This window comes from Alosa pseudoharengus, unplaced genomic scaffold, assembly GCF_046254945.1.
Source record: "Alosa pseudoharengus isolate Yale_2024_CS ecotype anadromous, Long Island Sound unplaced genomic scaffold, YU_APseudo_1.1 YU_APseudo_1.1_scf_1, whole genome shotgun sequence".
In the NCBI taxonomy this organism is placed as follows: domain Eukaryota; kingdom Metazoa; phylum Chordata; class Actinopteri; order Clupeiformes; family Clupeidae; genus Alosa; species Alosa pseudoharengus.
Genome location: NW_027468564.1, coordinates 10,250,453 through 10,274,260, shown reverse-complemented (window position 1 = coordinate 10,274,260; position 23,808 = coordinate 10,250,453). Strand labels below are relative to the sequence as shown.

The 23,808-nt window shown below is 41.5% G+C and overlaps 2 protein-coding genes across 2 annotated transcripts in view; both read left to right on the top strand.

The window, feature by feature from the left end:
- LOC143116950 (uncharacterized) overlaps window positions 1–23,808 on the top strand; it is a 99,013-nt gene that overhangs the window by 25,184 nt on the left and 50,021 nt on the right. Inside the window, exons 14-17 of the mRNA XM_076278360.1 lie at window positions 5,988–6,295; window positions 6,589–7,923; window positions 7,978–8,434; window positions 10,321–10,491. Coding sequence (XP_076134475.1) covers window positions 5,988–6,295; window positions 6,589–7,923; window positions 7,978–8,434; window positions 10,321–10,491 — 2,271 coding nt within the window. The remainder of the gene's footprint in view (window positions 1–5,987; window positions 6,296–6,588; window positions 7,924–7,977; window positions 8,435–10,320; window positions 10,492–23,808) is intronic.
- LOC143133159 (ribonuclease inhibitor-like) lies at window positions 12,725–22,348 on the top strand. The gene is made up of 6 exons (XM_076293260.1): window positions 12,725–12,729; window positions 12,796–12,969; window positions 15,002–15,172; window positions 17,436–17,606; window positions 19,905–20,078; window positions 22,153–22,348. Exons 1-6 carry the CDS (start codon window positions 12,725–12,727, stop codon window positions 22,346–22,348), a joined length of 891 nt encoding a protein of 296 aa, XP_076149375.1.

The following is a 23,808-nucleotide window of genomic DNA, read 5'->3' as shown; positions in this document are numbered from 1 at the left end:
TTTATTCTTTTGTTTGTCAAAATCCAGCGCGAAATTAAACACTTACTATAGCATTCCTAAACGGCAACGATAGTCTGTAGAGTAGCCTTACGTTTGATGAAGGGATTTCCTTAATGCTAAAGAATAATTTGGCCCTTGCTCCTTAAACAATGTACAAATTATTATTATTTTGTTCATATTCACTCAGACTTGGAACAAAATAGGCCCAGTTCATTGATATGTAGGCCTATTTTGTTGTAGGCAATGAGAAAAGGCCAAGATTGTCTTAAGCACCGTTTTATTTATTTTTTCGGTATTGTCTTACGTCAACAATAGGCTACAGCTCCTTGAAAAGAATCAGGTATAACTCTATAAAATCTATAAAGTATATAAAAATGTATTTTCATGTTGTATTTGGCTGCTTTGTTTGGCTGAAATGTAGACTATTCTTTTTTCATTTCAATACAGTATATGATACAAACCTCAGTTTAGATAATCATATTCACACATTTGTTTTTGCCTAATTGACATGACCATGATAATTTATAATATAAAATTAATGTGCACCTTAAGCAAATGATAAAAAATCTTTCAGAATGCTTTCCATTCTTCAACTGCATCGAACTGCATCGAATCGCATCGAATCGTACTGAATTGTTTTTTATGAACATGTATCTTTTCTTGTATCGAATCGTGCCCATGTATCTAGATGTGAATCGTGTCGTCTTTTACATGAGAGATTCACACCCCTACTATCTATCTATCTATCCATCTATCTATCTATCTATCTATCTATGGAGAGAGCAGACCCACAGCGCTTCTCAAGGACATTGTCTGGAATCTCATCTTTAGAAACATCAGTTTCTCCCATATTCTAGTTTGCCATGACGTTGGCAAATCAGTGTTGTTAGAAATTTCATCTGTGTTAACAGCAACATCTTTCACATCAACATTTTCACTGAACTGCGAAGTCTTTCAATTTCCTCCATTTTCTTTTTAAATATTAAAGATATAAGGCCTTACATAATTTGAAGCCATTTTCGTTTTAGCTTAGGCCTACGCATTCCAGTGTGAATCCACCGATCATATCATCTCATTTTCGCTGCAGTCAATTGTGATACCTTTACTTCCTAGCTTGTGTAGTATGCCATGGCCATCCAATCTTTTTTCCCATGCACCTAAAAAAAGCATTTTGTCTAAATGTCCACAGTTGTTCAAGTTCGTTTTACGCATAATGGAGAGAGCTAAAGTTTCTGAATGTTTTTGGTGAAATGTTAACATCAATAATGTGTGCGCATTTTAATAGCCTACACATCTTCAAGACGTTTTAAATGTACTCACCAAAATTCAGAAATTTAGATACATTGCATCGTACGGTCACGTAAAGGGGTCGCCACTGAAAGGAGAGAAATTTATATCCGCCACATGGAGACACGTCGGGCTATCCTCACTTGAAAGGAGAGAGCAGGCCCACAGCGTTTCTCACGTGGATGAGAAGTACGTTGGGCCGTTCTCTTGTTGATCGCATGTGTGAACAATGGACAGATAGGGTGAAGCCAGAGAGGGTTGAAGCGGAGTAATCAAGGATCTTTGGTGAAGCGTTAATTGGTAATGTTATTATTATTATGACCGCCGCGCAGCGAAGCGCCGGTCATATAGGTTTAGTCAGATTTCTTTTTTTTTTGCATTTTTTGATAAAAGCAACTCCTCTGTAGGAAAAATGTTATTTAATTCAGTCATGTTTATTCATATGTTTTCGATGGTAACCCATTGTCAGTCAATAGTGAAAGTAACTGCATATAACTGTCTTGTCGTTGACTGACACCATGGTGAAGTTAGTTTCATTTTGCCAATGAGTTCAAATAATAGACGAGTGCAAATGTGTGAAGGCTATGCTAGGTTTTAGTAAAGCATGGTTTAGTGGAATTACTATACGGTCTCACAAGCAGCCTCCTTCAAATGCGCCGTTGAATGTCAAAAAAACTATGCATTCTTTGACATCGCGCTTTGCGCTGTTAAAGGGAATGACAGATGTCATTCTCATTGGTTTAAATGATGTTACGCCCCAAACACACCCATTACTGATTAAGAAATGTAGGAACACCTTGTTGCGCCATGCGCTCAATGTTTGATAACGAAAACCCTCCCAATGTGGACTTGACATCCTACTAAATTTGAATAAGCTTTTGAGCAGGTGACGATGCGCATTAGACTGTCACGATAGTTGTAACCGACACTTTTAACCGTCATTACCAATTTGCAAATGCATTGTGAGATGTATTTTGTAATATCTTTATTCTAATTATGTTTGCCATTGTAGCCTAATCGTGTAATTTCTAATGTTTTGCATGGATGTGCGTTGGTGCGCGTTCATGGAGGACAGAAGGACGGTGTGTTGTGCACCCGCCAATATGACTGTTGACAATGCACTCTTAAAATAACATATAAACAACTCGCCATATACTTCTGACCAGGTTTCTCTTGGTCAGTGGCATAATGCGTTTTAGGTAGTGTACAAGAGCGATTTTTAGACAATGCGCCAGGCCACTCCCTAGGTTGTTAATTGCCACACCTCTGGGCGCATTGTTTAAAAAATAAACATTACATTACCTTAGGGTTGTGCCGATCTACGATATCATCGTCCATCGTGATGGTTGACAGGCATCACGATGGAAAGCAACCATCGTGATGCCACGCCCCCACATGCCAGTCACTAATTCCTGCTGTAACAGGCTAAAACATAAAAAAACCTTTCCCTGAAAATGAAATTGAGCCTACTTTAAAGGCTGTCAACCAAACAGTTATCACGTATTAGTCTACCGTCTTGTAAAATAAAAGACTTATTAGTCTACCCTCTTATTCAAATAATTCCTGACTGTGACGTGAATGTGTAGCCTAATTGTCTTTTTGTAGCCTACATGTCTCGCAGGCCTATAGCCTACATTGGACGTAATAGGTAGCCTAATGTTTTAGCAGAAAATATAGCTTTATTGTTGTTAGGCTATACGACTAGGACATTCTAGCGCTCAAATTTTTGCAAGGCTACAGCGAGCGCCAAATGCGTCCTTCTCCTCTGTGTTAAAATAAACCATTTCTTTTGTTAATTATAGGATCAGAAGGTAGCCTATTCGTCTTTCACTGTAAGGCTTGTATTTCATGCATTTAGCAAAAGTCCCAGACAGCAGCGGAGTGGTAATCGGGATTCGTTATTTGTAAAAGTGTTTTTACTTCGCCCTCCCCTATCCTTCGCCTTCGCCCTATAGGCTAAATAATTAGTGTTTTCCACACTACCCCTTGCTTGGCAGGGGGCCAGGAACTCATGGCCATAGCCAGCTAAGACAATAGTGAGCAACAAGTCCCCACACAGATGTACATTGACTGTGAAAGGCATTCTTTAGAAATGCAAAAGATTGGCCAAAAAGACTGGGCTTACAGTAACCACCTAGTGGAAGTACAATTGTAATGGTTTAAAATCTGGGCATAGTGTTGGTCGGTTGTGATTATACTGTAGATTATAGATTGTAGTGGACAGTGATTCTTGATTAGCCTGGCCTTGGCCTGTCTACGTACTTCCGGTCGATTTATTTTCCCTACAGTACTCCATCTGGAATAGGTTGATCCGCTTTCGTTTACTTCGGCAGTTGGGCTGCCGACCAACCAGCGAACAGTGGGCGTCCCTGAGAGCGATTACGTACCCAGGCATGGTGTTTCAATTACTACGTCCCCGCCCCTGAAGCAGATCGCTTGGAATACATCAGCGTAGGGAGCGAAAATGACTTATACTTATGAAATCTTTGAGCAAATGTAAGTAATACTTTAGCCTATTAACAGGAGTGTCATGAATGAAGTCACAGTGGAGTAGGATGTTATATCGTCAGCTAAACTTTAGTCATAGATTTTGTCACTTGAAATAGGCTACGAACGTACCCGAGTCAAACTGTAGTTTAGTAGGCTACATGGTCGGGTCAAAATCGCTATTTTTCAAACACTAAGAAGGCTCGACATAACTTGAAACTTTGATGGAAGCATCATCAGTGTCTCTACATATGAACTCGAGCATTAAGAACATTGTTCGTGTACACATAGTTTAGGCCTACTAAAAAGAAAGATTTCCTTGTGTAACAGGACAAGGTCCACGCCCCTTGCTTAACCCAGTAGTGCCATTGCGAGTGGCTCTTTGCATTCGGAGGTGAGCCAATTAGCGTAGGGAAGTGGCTACTTAAATTGTAACTTTTAATTTGAAGGCTGACGTCACAGCTGCATACTGTTGGTTGTCCACCTGACTCCTGCCTTCACCGCGGGATCCCTTGTGCTCTTTTGGCCTCCTGCTCACTGTGCATGCATCCAGTGACATTCCTGGTAGGTTATCGTGGCATTGCGTGAGTAGTAACGTTTCCTAAACGTTGTAGGCTAGTATAGCTAACACAAACTTTGGGGGTTTTAGGATTTGCTGTCGGCTGCTGAACATGGGCCTCATAGCCGACCTCAGCTGATTGCAGAGCTTGCGGTAACACAAGGAGCGGCAATATCAAGGCATCTTGGTTCAAGTTCCGAACGCTGCTGCTGTTTTGTTTTGTTTTGTTTTGTTTTGACCTAAGTTGTGATGGTCGATTTTACATGTTTTGTTTATTGTATGTTTGTATACATTTTAAACTTTCACACGGGAGAAGAACTGTATACCGACGGAAGCTCTCGTCCAGTAGACCTTAACTACTGTATAAAGATACGATGTTCACCTGCCTATACTGTGCATATACTGTGCATTGTGCGTATTAGGAGTATTGGCTCCTTTGATTCTCCTCTCGTGCCGGACAGGAGCTGCAGGCCAACTGGGGTGGGGGACTATCTCGAGGTGGTGGCGTCCCTTCACTTTTCCTGCTGTGGTGCATTTTGAGTATTTGCTATTGACATATTCACGTGTGGTGTGTCTGTAGACCCTCTCCCTGATATGCTCTCCAGGCCTGGGTAGCAGCCAGTACTCTGAGCTCATTCTGGTGTATGTGTGTGTGTCATGTGTGTCCAGGCCTTGTAGGCCGTTTGTGTCAGTGCCTTAGTGGCAAAAAGTCTGACTGTCTGGAGAGAACTCACTCCCTATATGTTTTTAATATTTGTTAATAAAGACAGAGTGTATTTTTGGAACCACGCCTCTCCTTTTCTGTGACCACGAACCTGTGTTGCCTGGTTGGGCTTCATGTACTAAGTTAGTCCAATTGATTGAATATTCTGAGGAGCAGGGCCTCAGATGGCGTAGTCGACATTACTATTTGAGAGCTAACCTACCACTTGCCACACTTGCAAGATGGCAAAATGGCAGCGAGCAGAAAAAACAAGTGAGTTGTTCAAAACCTCTCTTTTAGTAAACTCTGTGTACACCAACAATGTTCTCAATGCTCGAGTTCATGTGTAGAGACACTGATGATACTTCGATCAAAGTTTCATGTTGTATCGAGCCTTCATAGTATTTGAAAAATAGCGATTTTGACGCGATTGTATCAAATAAGTAGTAGCCCTATACGAATCCCATTCAAAAGGTCATTTCACCCGAAAACGACAACGCATACAAGCTTAAAAGTGGCGCTTTGGACGTACTTATGCATTTCTATGAAAGTTTGACTTGGGTACATTCACAAAACACTATATGATGCATTTTGGTGAGAGTTACGCAGATGAAACGTGTGATTGTTTGCTGATAAGATGCACCCGTGCTTGTTGGGGGCGTGCTGCAGAGAAACTTCTCTGTATGAAGAAACGCCGGTTGTTAGTGATTGGTTCAAAGGAGCTCCAATGATTTTAAACCTCAAACTGTGCCCTCCCACCCGGAAATAAACGAATGCCTATGGATCTAGGCCAGACTCTCTGCGAAGTCAATTTATGGAATGGATCCTTTAAATCTGTGAATCTGGACTTGTATTTGTTTTCAGAATAGAATAGAATAATGCATATTACACATTTTAATCATTGTCTGAGGAGCAATTTGTCCAAGTGTTCTTTGTCTGATGTTTTTGCAGATTAAGTGCTGATCTCACCCAGAATCAGTCCAGGTGTGGAGTGTGTGAGCAGGTACTGAGGGACCCAGTCATTACCACCTGTGGACACAGTTTCTGCAGGCAGTGCATCAGCAGCTACTGGGAGCAGCCTGGACTACCAGGAGACCAAGCCTGTCCCCAGTGTGGAAAGAGACGCAGATCCCAACCTCCTCTAAGGTCTCCTCCGAATGAACACACAGATATGAGCACAGAGGGTGAACACACAGGCCTGATCAACAGCAAAAGACATCTGCACACTGAACATACACCAGGCAGAAAGAGGGAACTAGGTGAGTAGACATTTTGGCTTTTTATTATTTTTGTATTGATTTTATCTGGTTTTCTGAAAAGTAAATTGATAATATAAGACTGAACAATTGCAGATATTGCTATTTATGTATTTATTTATTATTTATTAGTGCGTGTGGATATTTGCAGTGAGTTCATGTGAATAATGAATAATGAATGAATATGAATAATTTCAGTATTTTAAAAAAAATTTTTTTACTTTATTTATTATTATTATTATTATTATTGACTTCTATTATGTCTTTTAATGAATTGTTTTGTCATTTTTTAACAGATGAGGATCTGAGGAGAGTTATAAAGAATCACAAAGCCAGTCTGAAGAGGAGGTTTGAGAACATATCTGAAGGCATCATCAAACCAGGAGCTGAGACACCCCTCAATCAGATCTACACAGAGCTCTACATCACAGGGGGAGAGAGTGAAGGGGTGAATAAGGATCATGAGGTTTGGCAGGTAGAGTCAGCATCCAGATCTCAATCCACAGAAGACACACCAATCAACTGCAATAACATCTTCAAGCCCTTACCTGGACAGGAGAGTCCCATCAGAACTGTGATGACCAAAGGAGTTGCTGGAATTGGAAAAACAGTCTCAGTGCAAAAGTTCATTCTTGATTGGACAGATGGGGTAGCAAATCAGGATGTAGATTTTATGTTCCCCCTTTCTTTCCGCGTGCTGAATTTAGTCAGGGATGATCAGTTCAGTCTTCACAGGCTCCTGCTGGACTTCCACCCTGAGCTGAAGGAGCTGAATGATGGTGAGGGATACAAAGACTGTCAGGTTGTGTTCATCTTTGATGGTTTGGATGAGAGTCGGTTGACTCTGGATCTGGAACAGAACAGCAAGTTGTCTGATGGGAAACAAACATCATCAGTGGATGTTCTTATGGCGAGCCTCATTCAGGGAACTCTGTTTCCCTCTGCACTCATCTGGATAACCTCACGACCAGCAGCAGTCAGTCAGATTCCTGCTCAGTACATCAACCAGGTAACAGAAGTACGAGGCTTCAGTGACCCACAGAAGGAAGAATACTTCAGGAAGAGAATCGGCGATGAGAGTCAGGCCAACAGAATCATCTCACACATAAAGGCATCCAGGAGTCTCCACATCATGTGCCACATTCCAGTCTTCTGTTGGATTGCAGCCACTGTACTTCAGCAGATGCTTGGACAGGACAACACCCAAGAAATTCCAAAAACTCTGACTGAGATGTTCATACACTTCTTGCTGATCCAGACAACTCGGAAGGATCAGAAATATCAAGAAAGACAAGAAACAGATAAGAAGAGGCTCTTGAGATCACAGAAAAAAATACTACTGAAGCTGGCAGAACTGGCTTTCAAGAGTCTAGAGAATGGCAACCTCATGTTTTATGAGGAAGACCTGAAAAAGTGTGGCATTGATGTCAGTGAAGCCTCAGTGTATTCTGGCATGTGCACTGAGATTTTCAAGACAGAATCTGTGGAATCTCAACAGAAGAAGGTCTACTGCTTTGTGCATCTTAGTGTCCAGGAGTTTATGGCAGCTGTGTTTGTGTTTCACTCGTATTTGGCTAAGAACCTTGAAGCTCTGAAATCCCTCATCAGTGATAAGTGTAGAAATGAACTCAATCCATCATTTTTCTTTTCTTTTAAATCCTCACTAGAGTTAAAAGACAACTTACATGTTTTACTTAAGAGTGCAGTTGATAAGGCTTTAGAGAGCCAGAACGGACACCTGGATCTCTTCCTTCGCTTCCTTATGGGAATTTCTCTGGAGAGCAATCACCGACTTCTGCAAGGTCTACTGAGCCGCACACACAACAGCTCAAATAGCATCAAGGAAACATGTCAGTACATGAAGGAGCTCAACAGAGAAGGCCTCTCTCCTGAACGATGCATCAATCTTTTCCACTGCTTATTTGAAATGAAGGATGATTCCATGCACAAAGAAATTCAGACATACTTGTCATCACCAAATAACATCAAACAGAAGTTGTCTCCTGCCCACTGTTCAGCACTGGCCCACATGCTTCTGATGTCTGAGGATGTGCTGGAAGAGATTGACCTGAAGAAATACAACACATCAGATGAGGGACGCAGGAGACTGTTCCCAGCTGTGAGGTGCTGCAGAAAGGCACGGTGAGTATCTGATGGAGAGACTGTGCTAACTATAGCGACTAAATATAATGTTAAGTCACTAGTCTACTACTAGCTGGGGTGAACCCAGACTGAGCTGTTCTTTGACAGGCGTCAATGGGATTTTTTCCAGGGCCGTATTCAAAAAGAATGTTCAGGCTAAAAGTAGCTCCTAACTGCCGAATTTAGGAAATACTCTATAATGGGTGTGTCCCTCGTAACTTTAGAACTCCTATTTTTTTTGACTAAGTAATTCACAAAGCATTTTAGCCTTAAAAGTAGCACCTAAGTCTGGGACAGCTTAAAATAAGTCGAGAGGACTCCTAACTCGCTAAGACCTATTCACAAACAATCCTAAGGCGCTTTTTGTGGCATTTCACGTCACGATGCCGATGTTTTGAAATGAAAATGCAGTTCCAGGAGCTGTCAATCGCGAGGGAATAATTGTGCATTGTAATTAAGGGATGCAATAACGCCACCAACAACCAAAACCATTCATTGCATGTAAACTAAATGTAACGTTTCATTGTGAATCAAATTGTTTCTCCTCTTTGCTAATGTAGGCCTATGTGTCGTCTTAAAGATTAATTTAAAACCTGTTGCAAAGATACTGCTTCAAACTGCAAAAATAGGCCTACTGTATTTCATTATGCTACTAGACTACAGTATTTGCTTTGTGTTACTCTTTATTCATTTAGGCTATTTATTAATCATCATGCATCCTTCATACTGTAGCACTTGTGTAGTGCACTCACCAGCAAAGACCTGTCACCTGTGACTCATCATCATAGGGGAGGTTTTTACCATCATTCCGGCATCATCTACCAATCACATCAGTCAAGCTTGTGCATGAGTAATGATGTCAACAAGAGCTAGAGTTAGGAGTTCCTTACTAAGAGTAGGTCTGAAAGCCTTTGTGAATAACTTTTAAGAGAAAACTCCTAGGTAAAAGTTTTTAGGCCTACAATGCACAATTATTCCCTCACGATTGAGAGCTCCTGTGACCGTAACATCGTGACGTGATGTAAAATGCCACAAAAAGCGGATTAGGGTTGTTTGTGAATAGATCTTAGTGAGTTAGGAATCCTCTCGATTTATTTTAAGCTGTCCCAGACTTAGGTGCTACTTTTAGGGCTAAAATGCTTTGTGAATTACTTAGTCAAAAAAATCCTAAAGTCCTAAAGTTATGAGTGACACACCCATTATTTTTAGGAGTTTCTCCTAAATTCCCCAGTTAGGAGTTACTTTTAGTCTTAAAATTCCTTGTGAATACGGACCCAGATTTCCTGCAGAGCAAATTCAGAGTTAGTCTGGGTTCATGTGTGAAGATGCACTACACTGTTTTAGAACACCGTTTTATTTGAATGAGCTTCTGCAAATGTGCTTGTCAGTAATAGTCTGCAAGTGTGGGTAATTGGTTAATTGGGCCACACCCACTCTGGTACACTTTAAAAGGGTTTTGGTTTAGGCAGAGATTTGTACATTGATGTGTAATACCCATTTTATAACAGTTTGTTAAATTAAAAACAAGTATCTTTACTGTTTAAAAAATGCAAGATGGTGTACACTTGATGTATTTTGATGTTATGAATTGGGAAATTCCATCTTCATTACAGGATTGTGGTTGATGGTGTGCCACAAATAAATTGCTTATATGTATACACTTGTCCTCTTATAACATTACAAATCTTTCAGGTGTGTGTGTGTGTGTGTGTGCGCGTGTGCGTGTGTATGTGTGTATGTGTTTATGTATGTGTATGTGATTTGGCATGGGAATGGTCTGCGAAACTTGATCGATCACTTGATTGCTTTGATTTATCGGGGCACATTGTATCCCTTACATTTATCCATCTCTGCAATATTTTGTCTTTATTTGTGTTGTTATGCAGACTTGCTGAATGCAAACTCTCAGAGAAGTCCTGTGGAATTGTGGCTGCTGTTCTACAGTCACCAAACTCCCTGATAGAGCTGGACCTAAGTCACAACGACCTGGGGGATTCTGGAGTTCAGCTTCTCTCTAAGGGACTGTCTAGTCCTAACTGCAAACTGCAGACATTAAGGTTGGTGTTAGACATGTCTTTGTAAAGGATTATTGTTTGGACTAGTGTGGCACATGATGGTTTGGTTGGTGTTTTATATGTGTTTTAAGGCCTGTCCACACCAAGTCCAACTTTTCGGATGAAATTCACACAAAATTAAGCAGGTTAATAAACACAGTTATTCTAATTAGTCTGTACTCACCGAGGACGGAATTTGTTGCAATGAAAAAAACATTCGAAACTGTCTCGTTTGATGTGAAATATCGTATGCGATAGAGGTCCTGACCAATCAAATAATGATTTTGCAGGGTTCCGATGTCATCAATGTCATGGTTTTGAAAGTGGTGTGGCCGCCCGGCCATGCGAGGCAGAATAGTGGGTCAACCAATTGGAACAAATCAGTCAGACGCAGAGGTTGCAGTGAAACAGACTTAGGAATTTATTTATAATGTGTGGGGAAAGGGGATGGGGAGCTGAGTTCAACTCAAGTCTTCAGTGCTGGACTGAGGCAGTCAGAGGACTCGTGTCGGCTTTTGAGACAAAGGAGAGAGAGAGAGACACAGGACAACGTTAGTGGGGAGTTCAGTCCCTGCTACTGACCTTGCCACCCAGCCCTATTGGTTTGGTGGGTTGTTCACGGTTCTTCAGGCCCTCTTTCCTGTTCCAGCCGTCGTATCTTCCAGCAGCACAATTACTTCAGCCACGTTCCACTTCAACAAAATCACAACACAACGTTCCACAATGGGCAAACAGGTTACTTCTGAAAGGGGTGGCCGTAAGCCCTTACCCTGAGACTGGCTTTGACCTCTGGTCTCCACTCTTCTTACGCTCAAGCCAGTCTGCCTGAGGTTTGTCCTGTTGAGCTTTAAAAAGGCAGCTAATTGCCTGATTAACCCTCTGCACCTGGCCAGAGGCAGGCACAGACACCTGGGGGGCGGAGCTTCCTAACACACTTCTCTCAGGTGGTACCGCCCATCCAATACTATGCCTCTCATCTGCCTTTGCTGGCCTGTCTGTAGCCATGTGGGGCACTGATCCCCGACAGATCCCTCACAGTGGAATGAAAAAGTTACTAAAAAGGCTACAAGCTGTCATAACAGTTCAGTGTAGTAAAGTTAAGTCGTACAGTCACTGAGGTTGATAGTCACGTATCGTAACCATGCTAATTACCAACCAATTATTTTGAAAATTCTAAAACAACTATGTTTTTTAACACTTCAAAATACCATTTGATAAATGAACCTTACATTTTTCAGTAACCATAGGTGTGTAGATTTGAACAAAATCTAGTTTGGTTCTTACCGGGGCTTTTACTGCCTGAAATATCCTTTTTTTTTAACCACGCTCGGAGTTTAGTGCTGGGCTGGTGGGTACCTATTCCCAACACACAGTTAGCCTGAGAATTCATGTCGCAATTCAAAATTCCACTGGAGCTCCAAGCAGATTTGTACACACAGCCTTACAAGACTGATACACTTATGGTGTGGGTGCTTGCGTTTCTTTAGGAATCCGTCTTGGTTTGTATAGAAATGAATATTAAGTGACACATACACGTAAGAGGTTGGTCATACGGGACGGTTGGTAATACGTGACGTTCCAATATTCTTTTCAGGACGTGGCAGTTGCTTGAGGGAAGTTAACTTTCACGTTAACGTTGAAGTCATTTGGTGGCTAAAGCGGTAACTGCAAGTGCTAACTAGATCAGCAAGAGAGTATTAACACATCCCGGTACAAACATCTTGGGAGCTGTTTACTGTCGATCGGGAAGGACAGAGAAGAGGGAGGCTGCCATAGTGAGACTAAGTTAACGTTAACGTTACAACTTGGTGGACGTTGGAAAAGCCTCGAGTGGAAACCGTTAGCCTGGAAGCTCATCGCTCGCGCAGCCAACCTTCCCAACTCAACAGCGATTGTCAGGGCAACGGTCGCCTCTCGTCTTGCCTGCCCACCAGTGACCAGTCTCCGCTGCTGGCCCTGCTAAGAGGTGTGTTGTGTTTGTGTGTCGCCTGAAATGTACTGTAGCCTACGGTTTGTTTTACACATTCTTTTAGCGACCTAGTGGAACAGTCAACGTAGACTAAGCCTAACATGTAGACTAATTAACATGGAGGATTTTTTCTTGAAAGAAAAGTCGATCTCCATGGACTGAACCTGATGGGCTCAACCGATTGTGTTTCGTGGTTCGACTGCACTGCACTGGCCTACAGTATATCATATGTGACGTGTTAAGTATACATCTTCACTCCGGGATTTCATGACGTATCTGGTGTGTACAGGGCTTTTAATTATAAAATGCCCCCCCCCCTTTCTCTCTTTCTCTCTCAGACTCAGCAAGTGTGGTGTGTCAGATGAAGGTTATGTTTATCTGGCTCTGGCCCTGATGATAAACCCCTCCTGTGTGAAAGAGCTGTATGTGAACAAGAATCATTCTGGAGGATCAGCACAGAAGCTGTTATCTGCTACACTGGAGGATCCTCACCGCAAAGTTGAAACACTTCAGTATGTAATCTAGAGAACCAGAAACATCAAGTTGTAGTCTGGATTTATTTGTTTATTTAAATTGTATGTGTTTGTTTATTTATTTATATACATACATACATACTTACAAGGGTAAGAATTTCACGGCGGCCACGACAGCCATGGCCATCGATGCCCCTTGCGTTTGCCGTGATGCCCCTTTGAAAATCAGAGGTTTACAGGCCACAGTGGCCTTGGTGCCCCCTTCTTTCAATATTTTGCTTTGCGTCAGACTAATAGCTATTTTTATTTAGCCTATAGCCTGTCAAAATAATCTTAGCATTCACAGCGCAAATTAATTTTGTCTTTTACGCAGTGGAGTGAAAGAAAGTGCGTCCAAAATCACCCATTCTTCTCAGTTGAACTGCTCCCGAAGTAGCCTACTCATCACACAGACATCAGAAGTATCACATCACATGAAAGAGCTTTTTTTCAGCTTTTAAACGATGTTAGCTGCTAATTGCTGTGGTGAACGGTTTGCGAGGAAAGTAAATATTATAAGGGTAAGGCTATTTGCACCCCTGGTACAATTAGCAGTGTATGCTCTTCGTACCCTGGTGCACACGGCAATGTGTCCTATTAGTACCTCGTCTGGTACAAATACCAATGTATGCTATTCGTACCCTGGTGCACACAGCAATGTGTTGTTCTATTAATACCCCGTCTGGTACAAATACCAGTGTATGCTATGTGTACCAGTGTATTTATTCTGGCATATTGATCGATCACACAATGTAATAACTAGATGTACCGCAGAGCGGTACAAAATATGACCGCCGCCCAGTCCAGGACATTTTTTCCACAAAAATAAGTCACGCTTGTCAAATTGTGTTCATTTCCTAATTTGTTCCTTTTTTGTGTGTTTGTAATTGAGTGTGTGCAGAGTGTGTGGTTGTGGTGGTATATGTGTTTTGTGTGTATGTGTGTGTGTGTGTGTGTGTGTGCGTGTGTGTGTGTGTATGTGAGGGTGTGTGTGTGTGTGTGTATGTATGTGTGTTTATGTGTGTGTGTGTGTGTGTGTGAGGGTGTGTGTGAGGGTGTGTGTGTGTGTGTGTGTGTGTATGTATGTGTGTTTATGTGTTTGTGTGCGTGTTGTGTGTGTCCATGTACTGTTGTACTGTGTGTGTGTGTGCGCATGTGTAGTGTGGGTGTGTGTGTGTTTATGTGTCTTTGTGTATGTGTGTTTTTATATGTGTGTGTGTGTGTGTGTGTGTGTGTGTGTGTGTGCATGTGTGTGTGTCTTTATGTATGTGTAGATAAATAAAGCAAATCAGGGAACCACCTACTCTTTGCGATAAGTGCCATGCGATCTTTAACAATCATGGTGAGTCAGGACCTCAATTTAACATTCATGCAAAGGAAAACGTCTCCTGCAGTACAGTGTCCCTGTCACTGCAATAGGACATTGGGATTGGTATTTGTTTGGTGGCTTTTGGCCACAGGGAAGAGTGCCACCTACTGGCCAGCCACCAACACCACTTCCAGCAGGAACCTACTCTTCCAAGGAGGTTTCTTATCCAAGTACTAACTAAGCCTGCTTAGCTTCAGTAATTCAGCAAAGTCAGGGTATCTGCTGGTCTGGCTGCTGGCTAAAAAGAAAAGGTGAAAGGCATATATGATTCTAACCGTCTCACTGAATTGCATTATCCGCACTCAATTCTGGTATCGGCTAGACAACAAGTACCAAAACATGATTAGTTCATAGATTTCACATGTAAAATACATTTTATACAACCCCACCCCCATCTTGCCTGTTCATAATTCTGAGAAATTCTTGAATTATGTGCATGTACGTGTTTATGTGTGTGTGTGTGTGTGTGTGTGTGTGTGTGTGTGTGCATGCATGTGCTTGTGGCTTGTGGGTGTGCCTGTGTGTGTGCATGTGCATGCATGCATACATGTGTCTACTGTGTGTGTATGTGTTATACGTATGTTTACTGTGAATCCTTGTACTTGTATCCCTTACATTTATCCATCTCTGCAATATTTTGTCTTTATTTGTGTTGTTATGCAGACTTGCTGAATGCAAACTCTCAGAGAAGTCCTGTGGAATTGTGGCTGCTGTTCTACGGTCACCAAACTCCCTGACAGAGCTGGACCTAAGTCACAATGACCTGGGGGATTCTGGAGTTCAGCTTCTCTCTAAGGGACTGTCTAGTCCTAACTGCAAACTGCAGATATTAAGGTTGGTGTTAGACATGTCTTTGTAAAGGATTATTGTTAGGACTAGTGTGGCACATTATGGTTTGGTTGGTGTTTTATGTGTCTTAAGGCCTGTCCACACCAAGTCCAATATTTCGGATGAAATTCACACAAAATTAAGCAGGTTAATAAACACAGTTATTCTAATTAGTCTGTACTCACTGAGGATGAAATGAAAATGAAAAAAAAAGCAATAATAAAAAAAAAAACATTTAAAACTGTCTCGTTTGATGTGGAATTTCGTATGCAATAGAGTTCCTGACTAATTGAATAATGACTTTATAGGGTTCCGATGTCAGCGATGTCATAAGTAGAATGACAAGCAGAAAAGGCTGACACAATGTATGATATTGTATTGTATGATATTGTATATGAGACATGTCTCATTAGGCCTATATGCCAAAGTCACAAATAATATACGTTACATCAGACTTTCTCAGGTGTTCAAGAGTGAGAACTTCACCACAGACAGCTTTCCCCACCTCTTACCACCTAACCATCATTTCACACAAGGACGTTGTTAGACCTATTTTGGGGGGCTGAAGCCACCCTAAGATGATCAGAAGCCCCCTAAAAATATATAGTAATAATATATGCGTCCAAATTTACATCCATTATTATTTGTTGAATAGCTCACGAAGTACTTATCTCACATAAATCAAGATGTCAAACAAAAGAGTGGAACCGGAGCTTTCCAATGATATTAGCGGCTAGGTGCTGTGAAAAATGGTTCGCGTGAAAATTAACGTTGGGCATACATGACATTTCATCATATTTCCATTCACAGCACAGAGCGCTTCGTCCATCTCCACCCATTACTGTCAGTGGTATATCTCACAAACTCAACGCATGGTAAATTATATAGGCTATCAGGATAAACAGCAGACCTTACCGAACACGATGATATGAAGCATTCTATTGTACAGTAGCCGTTTCCGAGTTTTGAAATTGCAGCAAATTTCTACATGGTATCCAACTTTGGGCTGAAATTCTAATGTAGCCTAATAGCAGCCCAAAATAATGAACTTGCTTTCCATATCAAAGAATCAAAAGTTGATCATGGCATGCACAGATCAACTGTGCTTTTGAATAGATATTTCTACCAGCATGCTCTAGGTGACATGAATGCAACAATCATGAGACACAAAGTATTTTCACTTGACATAAAGGCTGACATAATATATATATATATATGCATGTCTGATCACATCATATTTTCCCAGATATGGGTAGCCTGTTGTCTTGAAAAAGATATAGCCTAGCATAATAGAGGGCCCTTACAATGACCAAAGACCTTAGTAGTAAAATTACACTGAAAATAGCCTAGGCCTCAAAGGACTAATTTGATATTTTACAGTAGGTACTATTAATTGAAATCCCTAACTTCACAACAGTTCATGAAATGTGGGGTGATGACAGCCACCACCCCTGCCACTGGCAAGATAGGCCTACAATATCAGTCCCCGCAGACTTAGGTGCTATTTTAGGTCTAAAATGCTTTGTGAATTACTCTTAGTCAAACAAATTAGGAGTCCTAAAATTACGAGTGACACGCCCATTATTTTTAGGAGTTTCTCCTAAATTCCCTAGTTAGGAGCTACTTTTAGCCTTAACATTCTTTGTGAATATGGGCCCAGACTGACCTGCAGAGCAAATTCAATGTTAGTCTGGGTTCATGTGTGAAGATGCACTACACTGTTTTAGAACACAGTTTTATTTGAATGAGCTTTTGCAAATGTGCTAGTCAGTAATAGTCTGCAGGGGTGGGTAATTGGTTAATTGGGCCACACCCACTCTGGTACACTTTAAAAGGGTTTTGGTTTAGGCAGAGATTTGTACATTGATGTGTAATACCCATTTTATAACAGTTTGTTAAATTAAAAACAAGTATCTTTACTGTTTAAAAAATGCAAGATGGTGTACACTTGATGTATTTTGATGTTATGAATTGGGAAATTCCATCTTCATTACAGGATTGTGGTTGATGGTGTGCCACAAATAAATTGCTTATATGTATACACTTGTCCTCTTATAACATTACAAATCTTTCAGGTGTGTGTGTGTGTGTGTGTGCGCGTGTGCGTGTGTATGTGTGTATGTGTTTATGTATGTGTATGTGATTTGGCATGGGAATGGTCTGCGAAACTTGATCGATCACTTGATTGCTTTGATTTATCGGGGCACATTGTATCCCTTACATTTATCCATCTCTGCAATATTTTGTCTTTATTTGTGTTGTTATGCAGACTTGCTGAATGCAAACTCTCAGAGAAGTCCTGTGGAATTGTGGCTGCTGTTCTACAGTCACCAAACTCCCTGATAGAGCTGGACCTAAGTCACAACGACCTGGGGGATTCTGGAGTTCAGCTTCTCTCTAAGGGACTGTCTAGTCCTAACTGCAAACTGCAGACATTAAGGTTGGTGTTAGACATGTCTTTGTAAAGGATTATTGTTTGGACTAGTGTGGCACATGATGGTTTGGTTGGTGTTTTATATGTGTTTTAAGGCCTGTCCACACCAAGTCCAACTTTTCGGATGAAATTCACACAAAATTAAGCAGGTTAATAAACACAGTTATTCTAATTAGTCTGTACTCACCGAGGACGGAATTTGTTGCAATGAAAAAAACATTCGAAACTGTCTCGTTTGATGTGAAATATCGTATGCGATAGAGGTCCTGACCAATCAAATAATGATTTTGCAGGGTTCCGATGTCATCAATGTCATGGTTTTGAAAGTGGTGTGGCCGCCCGGCCATGCGAGGCAGAATAGTGGGTCAACCAATTGGAACAAATCAGTCAGACGCAGAGGTTGCAGTGAAACAGACTTAGGAATTTATTTATAATGTGTGGGGAAAGGGGATGGGGAGCTGAGTTCAACTCAAGTCTTCAGTGCTGGACTGAGGCAGTCAGAGGACTCGTGTCGGCTTTTGAGACAAAGGAGAGAGAGAGAGACACAGGACAACGTTAGTGGGGAGTTCAGTCCCTGCTACTGACCTTGCCACCCAGCCCTATTGGTTTGGTGGGTTGTTCACGGTTCTTCAGGCCCTCTTTCCTGTTCCAGCCGTCGTATCTTCCAGCAGCACAATTACTTCAGCCACGTTCCACTTCAACAAAATCACAACACAACGTTCCACAATGGGCAAACAGGTTACTTCTGAAAGGGGTGGCCGTAAGCCCTTACCCTGAGACTGGCTTTGACCTCTGGTCTCCACTCTTCTTACGCTCAAGCCAGTCTGCCTGAGGTTTGTCCTGTTGAGCTTTAAAAAGGCAGCTAATTGCCTGATTAACCCTCTGCACCTGGCCAGAGGCAGGCACAGACACCTGGGGGGCGGAGCTTCCTAACACACTTCTCTCAGGTGGTACCGCCCATCCAATACTATGCCTCTCATCTGCCTTTGCTGGCCTGTCTGTAGCCATGTGGGGCACTGATCCCCGACAGATCCCTCACAGTGGAATGAAAAAGTTACTAAAAAGGCTACAAGCTGTCATAACAGTTCAGTGTAGTAAAGTTAAGTCGTACAGTCACTGAGGTTGATAGTCACGTATCGTAACCATGCTAATTACCAACCAATTATTTTGAAAATTCTAAAACAACTATGTTTTTTAACACTTCAAAATACCATTTGATAAATGAACCTTACATTTTTCAGTAACCATAGGTGTGTAGATTTGAACAAAATCTAGTTTGGTTCTTACCGGGGCTTTTACTGCCTGAAATATCCTTTTTTTTTAACCACGCTCGGAGTTTAGTGCTGGGCTGGTGGGTACCTATTCCCAACACACAGTTAGCCTGAGAATTCATGTCGCAATTCAAAATTCCACTGGAGCTCCAAGCAGATTTGTACACACAGCCTTACAAGACTGATACACTTATGGTGTGGGTGCTTGCGTTTCTTTAGGAATCCGTCTTGGTTTGTATAGAAATGAATATTAAGTGACACATACACGTAAGAGGTTGGTCATACGGGACGGTTGGTAATACGTTCCAATATTCTTTTCAGGACGTGGCAGTTGCTTGAGGGAAGTTAACTTTCACGTTAACGTTGAAGTCATTTGGTGGCTAAAGCGGTAACTGCAAGTGCTAACTAGATCAGCAAGAGAGTATTAACACATCCCGGTACAAACATCTTGGGAGCTGTTTACTGTCGATCGGGAAGGACAGAGAAGAGGGAGGCTGCCATAGTGAGACTAAGTTAACGTTAACGTTACAACTTGGTGGACGTTGGAAAAGCCTCGAGTGGAAACCGTTAGCCTGGAAGCTCATCGCTCGCGCAGCCAACCTTCCCAACTCAACAGCGATTGTCAGGGCAACGGTCGCCTCTCGTCTTGCCTGCCCACCAGTGACCAGTCTCCGCTGCTGGCCCTGCTAAGAGGTGTGTTGTGTTTGTGTGTCGCCTGAAATGTACTGTAGCCTACGGTTTGTTTTACACATTCTTTTAGCGACCTAGTGGAACAGTCAACGTAGACTAAGCCTAACATGTAGACTAGTTAACACGGAGGATTTTTTCTTGAAAGAAAAGTCGATCTCCATGGACTGAACCTGATGGGCTCAACCGATTGTGTTTCGTGGTTCGACTGCACTGCACTGGCCTACAGTATATCATATGTGACGTGTTAAGTATACATCTTCACTCCGGGATTTCATGACGTATCTGGTGTGTACAGGGCTTTTAATTATAAAATGCCCCCCCCCTTTCTCTCTTTCTCTCTCAGACTCAGCAAGTGTGGTGTGTCAGATGAAGGTTATGTTTATCTGGCTCTGGCCCTGATGATAAACCCCTCCTGTGTGAAAGAGCTGTATGTGAACAAGAATCATTCTGGAGGATCAGCACAGAAGCTGTTATCTGCTACACTGGAGGATCCTCACCGCAAAGTTGAAACACTTCAGTATGTAATCTAGAGAACCAGAAACATCAAGTTGTAGTCTGGATTTATTTGTTTATTTAAATTGTATGTGTTTGTTTATTTATTTATATACATACATACATACTTACAAGGGTAAGAATTTCACGGCGGCCACGACAGCCATGGCCATCGATGCCCCTTGTGTTTGCCGTGATGCCCCTTTGAAAATCAGAGGTTTACAGGCCACAGTGGCCTTGGTGCCCCCTTCTTTCAATATTTTGCTTTGCGTCAGACTAATAGCTATTTTTATTTAGCCTATAGCCTGTCAAAATAATCTTAGCATTCACAGCGCAAATTAATTTTGTCTTTTACGCAGTGGAGTGAAAGAAAGTGCGTCCAAAATCACCCATTCTTCTCAGTTGAACTGCTCCCGAAGTAGCCTACTCATCACACAGACATCAGAAGTATCACATCACATGAAAGAGCTTTTTTTCAGCTTTTAAACGATGTTAGCTGCTAATTGCTGTGGTGAACGGTTTGCGAGGAAAGTAAATATTATAAGGGTAAGGCTATTTGCACCCCTGGTACAATTAGCAGTGTATGCTCTTCGTACCCTGGTGCACACGGCAATGTGTCCTATTAGTACCTCGTCTGGTACAAATACCAATGTATGCTATTCGTACCCTGGTGCACACAGCAATGTGTTGTTCTATTAATACCCCGTCTGGTACAAATACCAGTGTATGCTATGTGTACCAGTGTATTTATTCTGGCATATTGATCGATCACACAATGTAATAACTAGATGTACCGCAGAGCGGTACAAAATATGACCGCCGCCCAGTCCAGGACATTTTTTCCACAAAAATAAGTCACGCTTGTCAAATTGTGTTCATTTCCTAATTTGTTCCTTTTTTGTGTGTTTGTAATTGAGTGTGTGCAGAGTGTGTGGTTGTGGTGGTATATGTGTTTTGTGTGTATGTGTGTGTGTGTGTGTGTGTGTGCGTGTGTGTGTGTGTATGTGTGTGTATGTGAGGGTGTGTGTGTGTGTGTGTATGTATGTGTGTTTATGTGTGTGTGTGTGTGTGTGTGTGTGTGTGTGTGTGTGTGTGTGTGTGTGAGGGTGTGTGTGAGGGTGTGTGTGTGTGTGTGTGTGTGTGTATGTATGTGTGTTTATGTGTTTGTGTGCGTGTTGTGTGTGTCCATGTACTGTTGTACTGTGTGTGTGTGTGCGCATGTGTAGTGTGGGTGTGTGTGTGTTTATGTGTCTTTGTGTATGTGTGTTTTTATATGTGTGTGTGTGTGTGTGTGTGTGTGTGTGCATGTGTGTGTGTCTTTATGTATGTGTAGATAAATAAAGCAAATCAGGGAACCACCTACTCTTTGCGATAAGTGCCATGCGATCTTTAACAATCATGGTGAGTCAGGACCTCAATTTAACATTCATGCAAAGGAAAACGTCTCCTGCAGTACAGTGTCCCTGTCACTGCAATAGGACATTGGGATTGGTATTTGTTTGGTGGCTTTTGGCCACAGGGAAGAGTGCCACCTACTGGCCAGCCACCAACACCACTTCCAGCAGGAACCTACTCTTCCAAGGAGGTTTCTTATCCAAGTACTAACTAAGCCTGCTTAGCTTCAGTAATTCAGCAAAGTCAGGGTATCTGCTGGTCTGGCTGCTGGCTAAAAACAAAAGGTGAAAGGCATATATGATTCTAACCGTCTCACTGAATTGCATTATCCGCACTCAATTCTGGTATCGGCTAGACAACAAGTACCAAAACATGATTAGTTCATAGATTTCACATGTAAAATACATTTTATACAACCCCACCCCCATCTTGCCTGTTCATAATTCTGAGAAATTCTTGAATTATGTGCATGTACGTGTTTATGTGTGTGTGTGTGTGTGTGTGTGTGTGTGTGTGTGTGTGTGTGTGCATGCATGTGCTTGTGGCTTGTGGGTGTGCCTGTGTGTGTGCATGTGCATGCATGCATACATGTGTCTACTGTGTGTGTATGTGTTATACGTATGTTTACTGTGAATCCTTGTACTTGTATCCCTTACATTTATCCATCTCTGCAATATTTTGTCTTTATTTGTGTTGTTATGCAGACTTGCTGAATGCAAACTCTCAGAGAAATCCTGTGGAATTGTGGCTGCTGTTCTACGGTCACCAAACTCCCTGACAGAGCTGGACCTAAGTCACAATGACCTGGGGGATTCTGGAGTTCAGCTTCTCTCTAAGGGACTGTCTAGTCCTAACTGCAAACTGCAGATATTAAGGTTGGTGTTAGACATGTCTTTGTAAAGGATTATTGTTAGGACTAGTGTGGCACATTATGGTTTGGTTGGTGTTTTATGTGTCTTAAGGCCTGTCCACACCAAGTCCAATATTTCGGATGAAATTCACACAAAATTAAGCAGGTTAATAAACACAGTTATTCTAATTAGTCTGTACTCACTGAGGATGAAATGAAAATGAAAAAAAAAGCAATAATAAAAAAAAAAAACATTTAAAACTGTCTCGTTTGATGTGGAATTTCGTATGCAATAGAGTTCCTGACTAATTGAATAATGACTTTATAGGGTTCCGATGTCAGCGATGTCATCAGTAGAATGACAAGCAGAAAAGGCTGACACAATGTATGATATTGTATTGTATGATATTGTATATGAGATATGTCTCATTAGGCCTATATGCCAAAGTCACAAATTATATACGTTACATCAGACTTTCTCAGGTGTTCAAGAGTGAGAACTTCACCACAGACAGCTTTCCCCACCTCTTACCACCTAACCATCATTTCACACAAGGACGTTGTTAGACCTATTTTGGGGGGCTGAAGCCACCCTAAGATGATCAAAAGCCCCCTAAAAATATATAGCAATAATATATGCGTCCAAATTTACATCCATTATTATTTGTTGAATAGCTCACGAAGTACTTATCTCACATAAATCAAGATGTCAAACAAAAGAGTGGAACCGGAGCTTTCCAATGATATTAGCGGCTAGGTGCTGTGAAAAATGGTTTGCGTGAAAATTAACGTTGGGCATACATGACATTTCATCATATTTCCATTCACAGCACAGAGCGCTTCGTCCATCTCCACCCATTACTGTCAGTGGTATATCTCACAAACTCAACGCATGGTAAATTATATAGGCTATCAGGATAAACAGCAGACCTTACCGAACACGATGATATGAAGCATTCTATTGTACAGTAGCCGTTTCCGAGTTTTGAAATTGCAGCAAATTTCTACATGGTATCCAACTTTGGGCTGAAATTCTAATGTAGCCTAATAGCAGCCCAAAATAATGAACTTGCTTTCCATATCAAAGAATCAAAAGTTGATCATGGCATGCACAGATCAACTGTGCTTTTGAATAGATATTTCTACCAGCATGCTCTAGGTGACATGAATGCAACAATCATGAGACACAAAGTATTTTCACTTGACATAAAGGCTGACATAATATATATATATATATATATATATATATATATATATGCATGTCTGATCACATCATATTTTCCCAGATATGGGTAGCCTGTTGTCTTGAAAAAGATATAGCCTAGCATAATAGAGGGCCCTTACAATGACCAAAGACCTTAGTAGTAAAATTACACTGAAAATAGCCTAGGCCTCAAAGGACTAATTTGATATTTTACAGTAGGTACTATTAATTGAAATCCCTAACTTCACAACAGTTCATGAAATGTGGGGTGATGACAGCCACCACCCCTGCCACTGGCAAGATAGG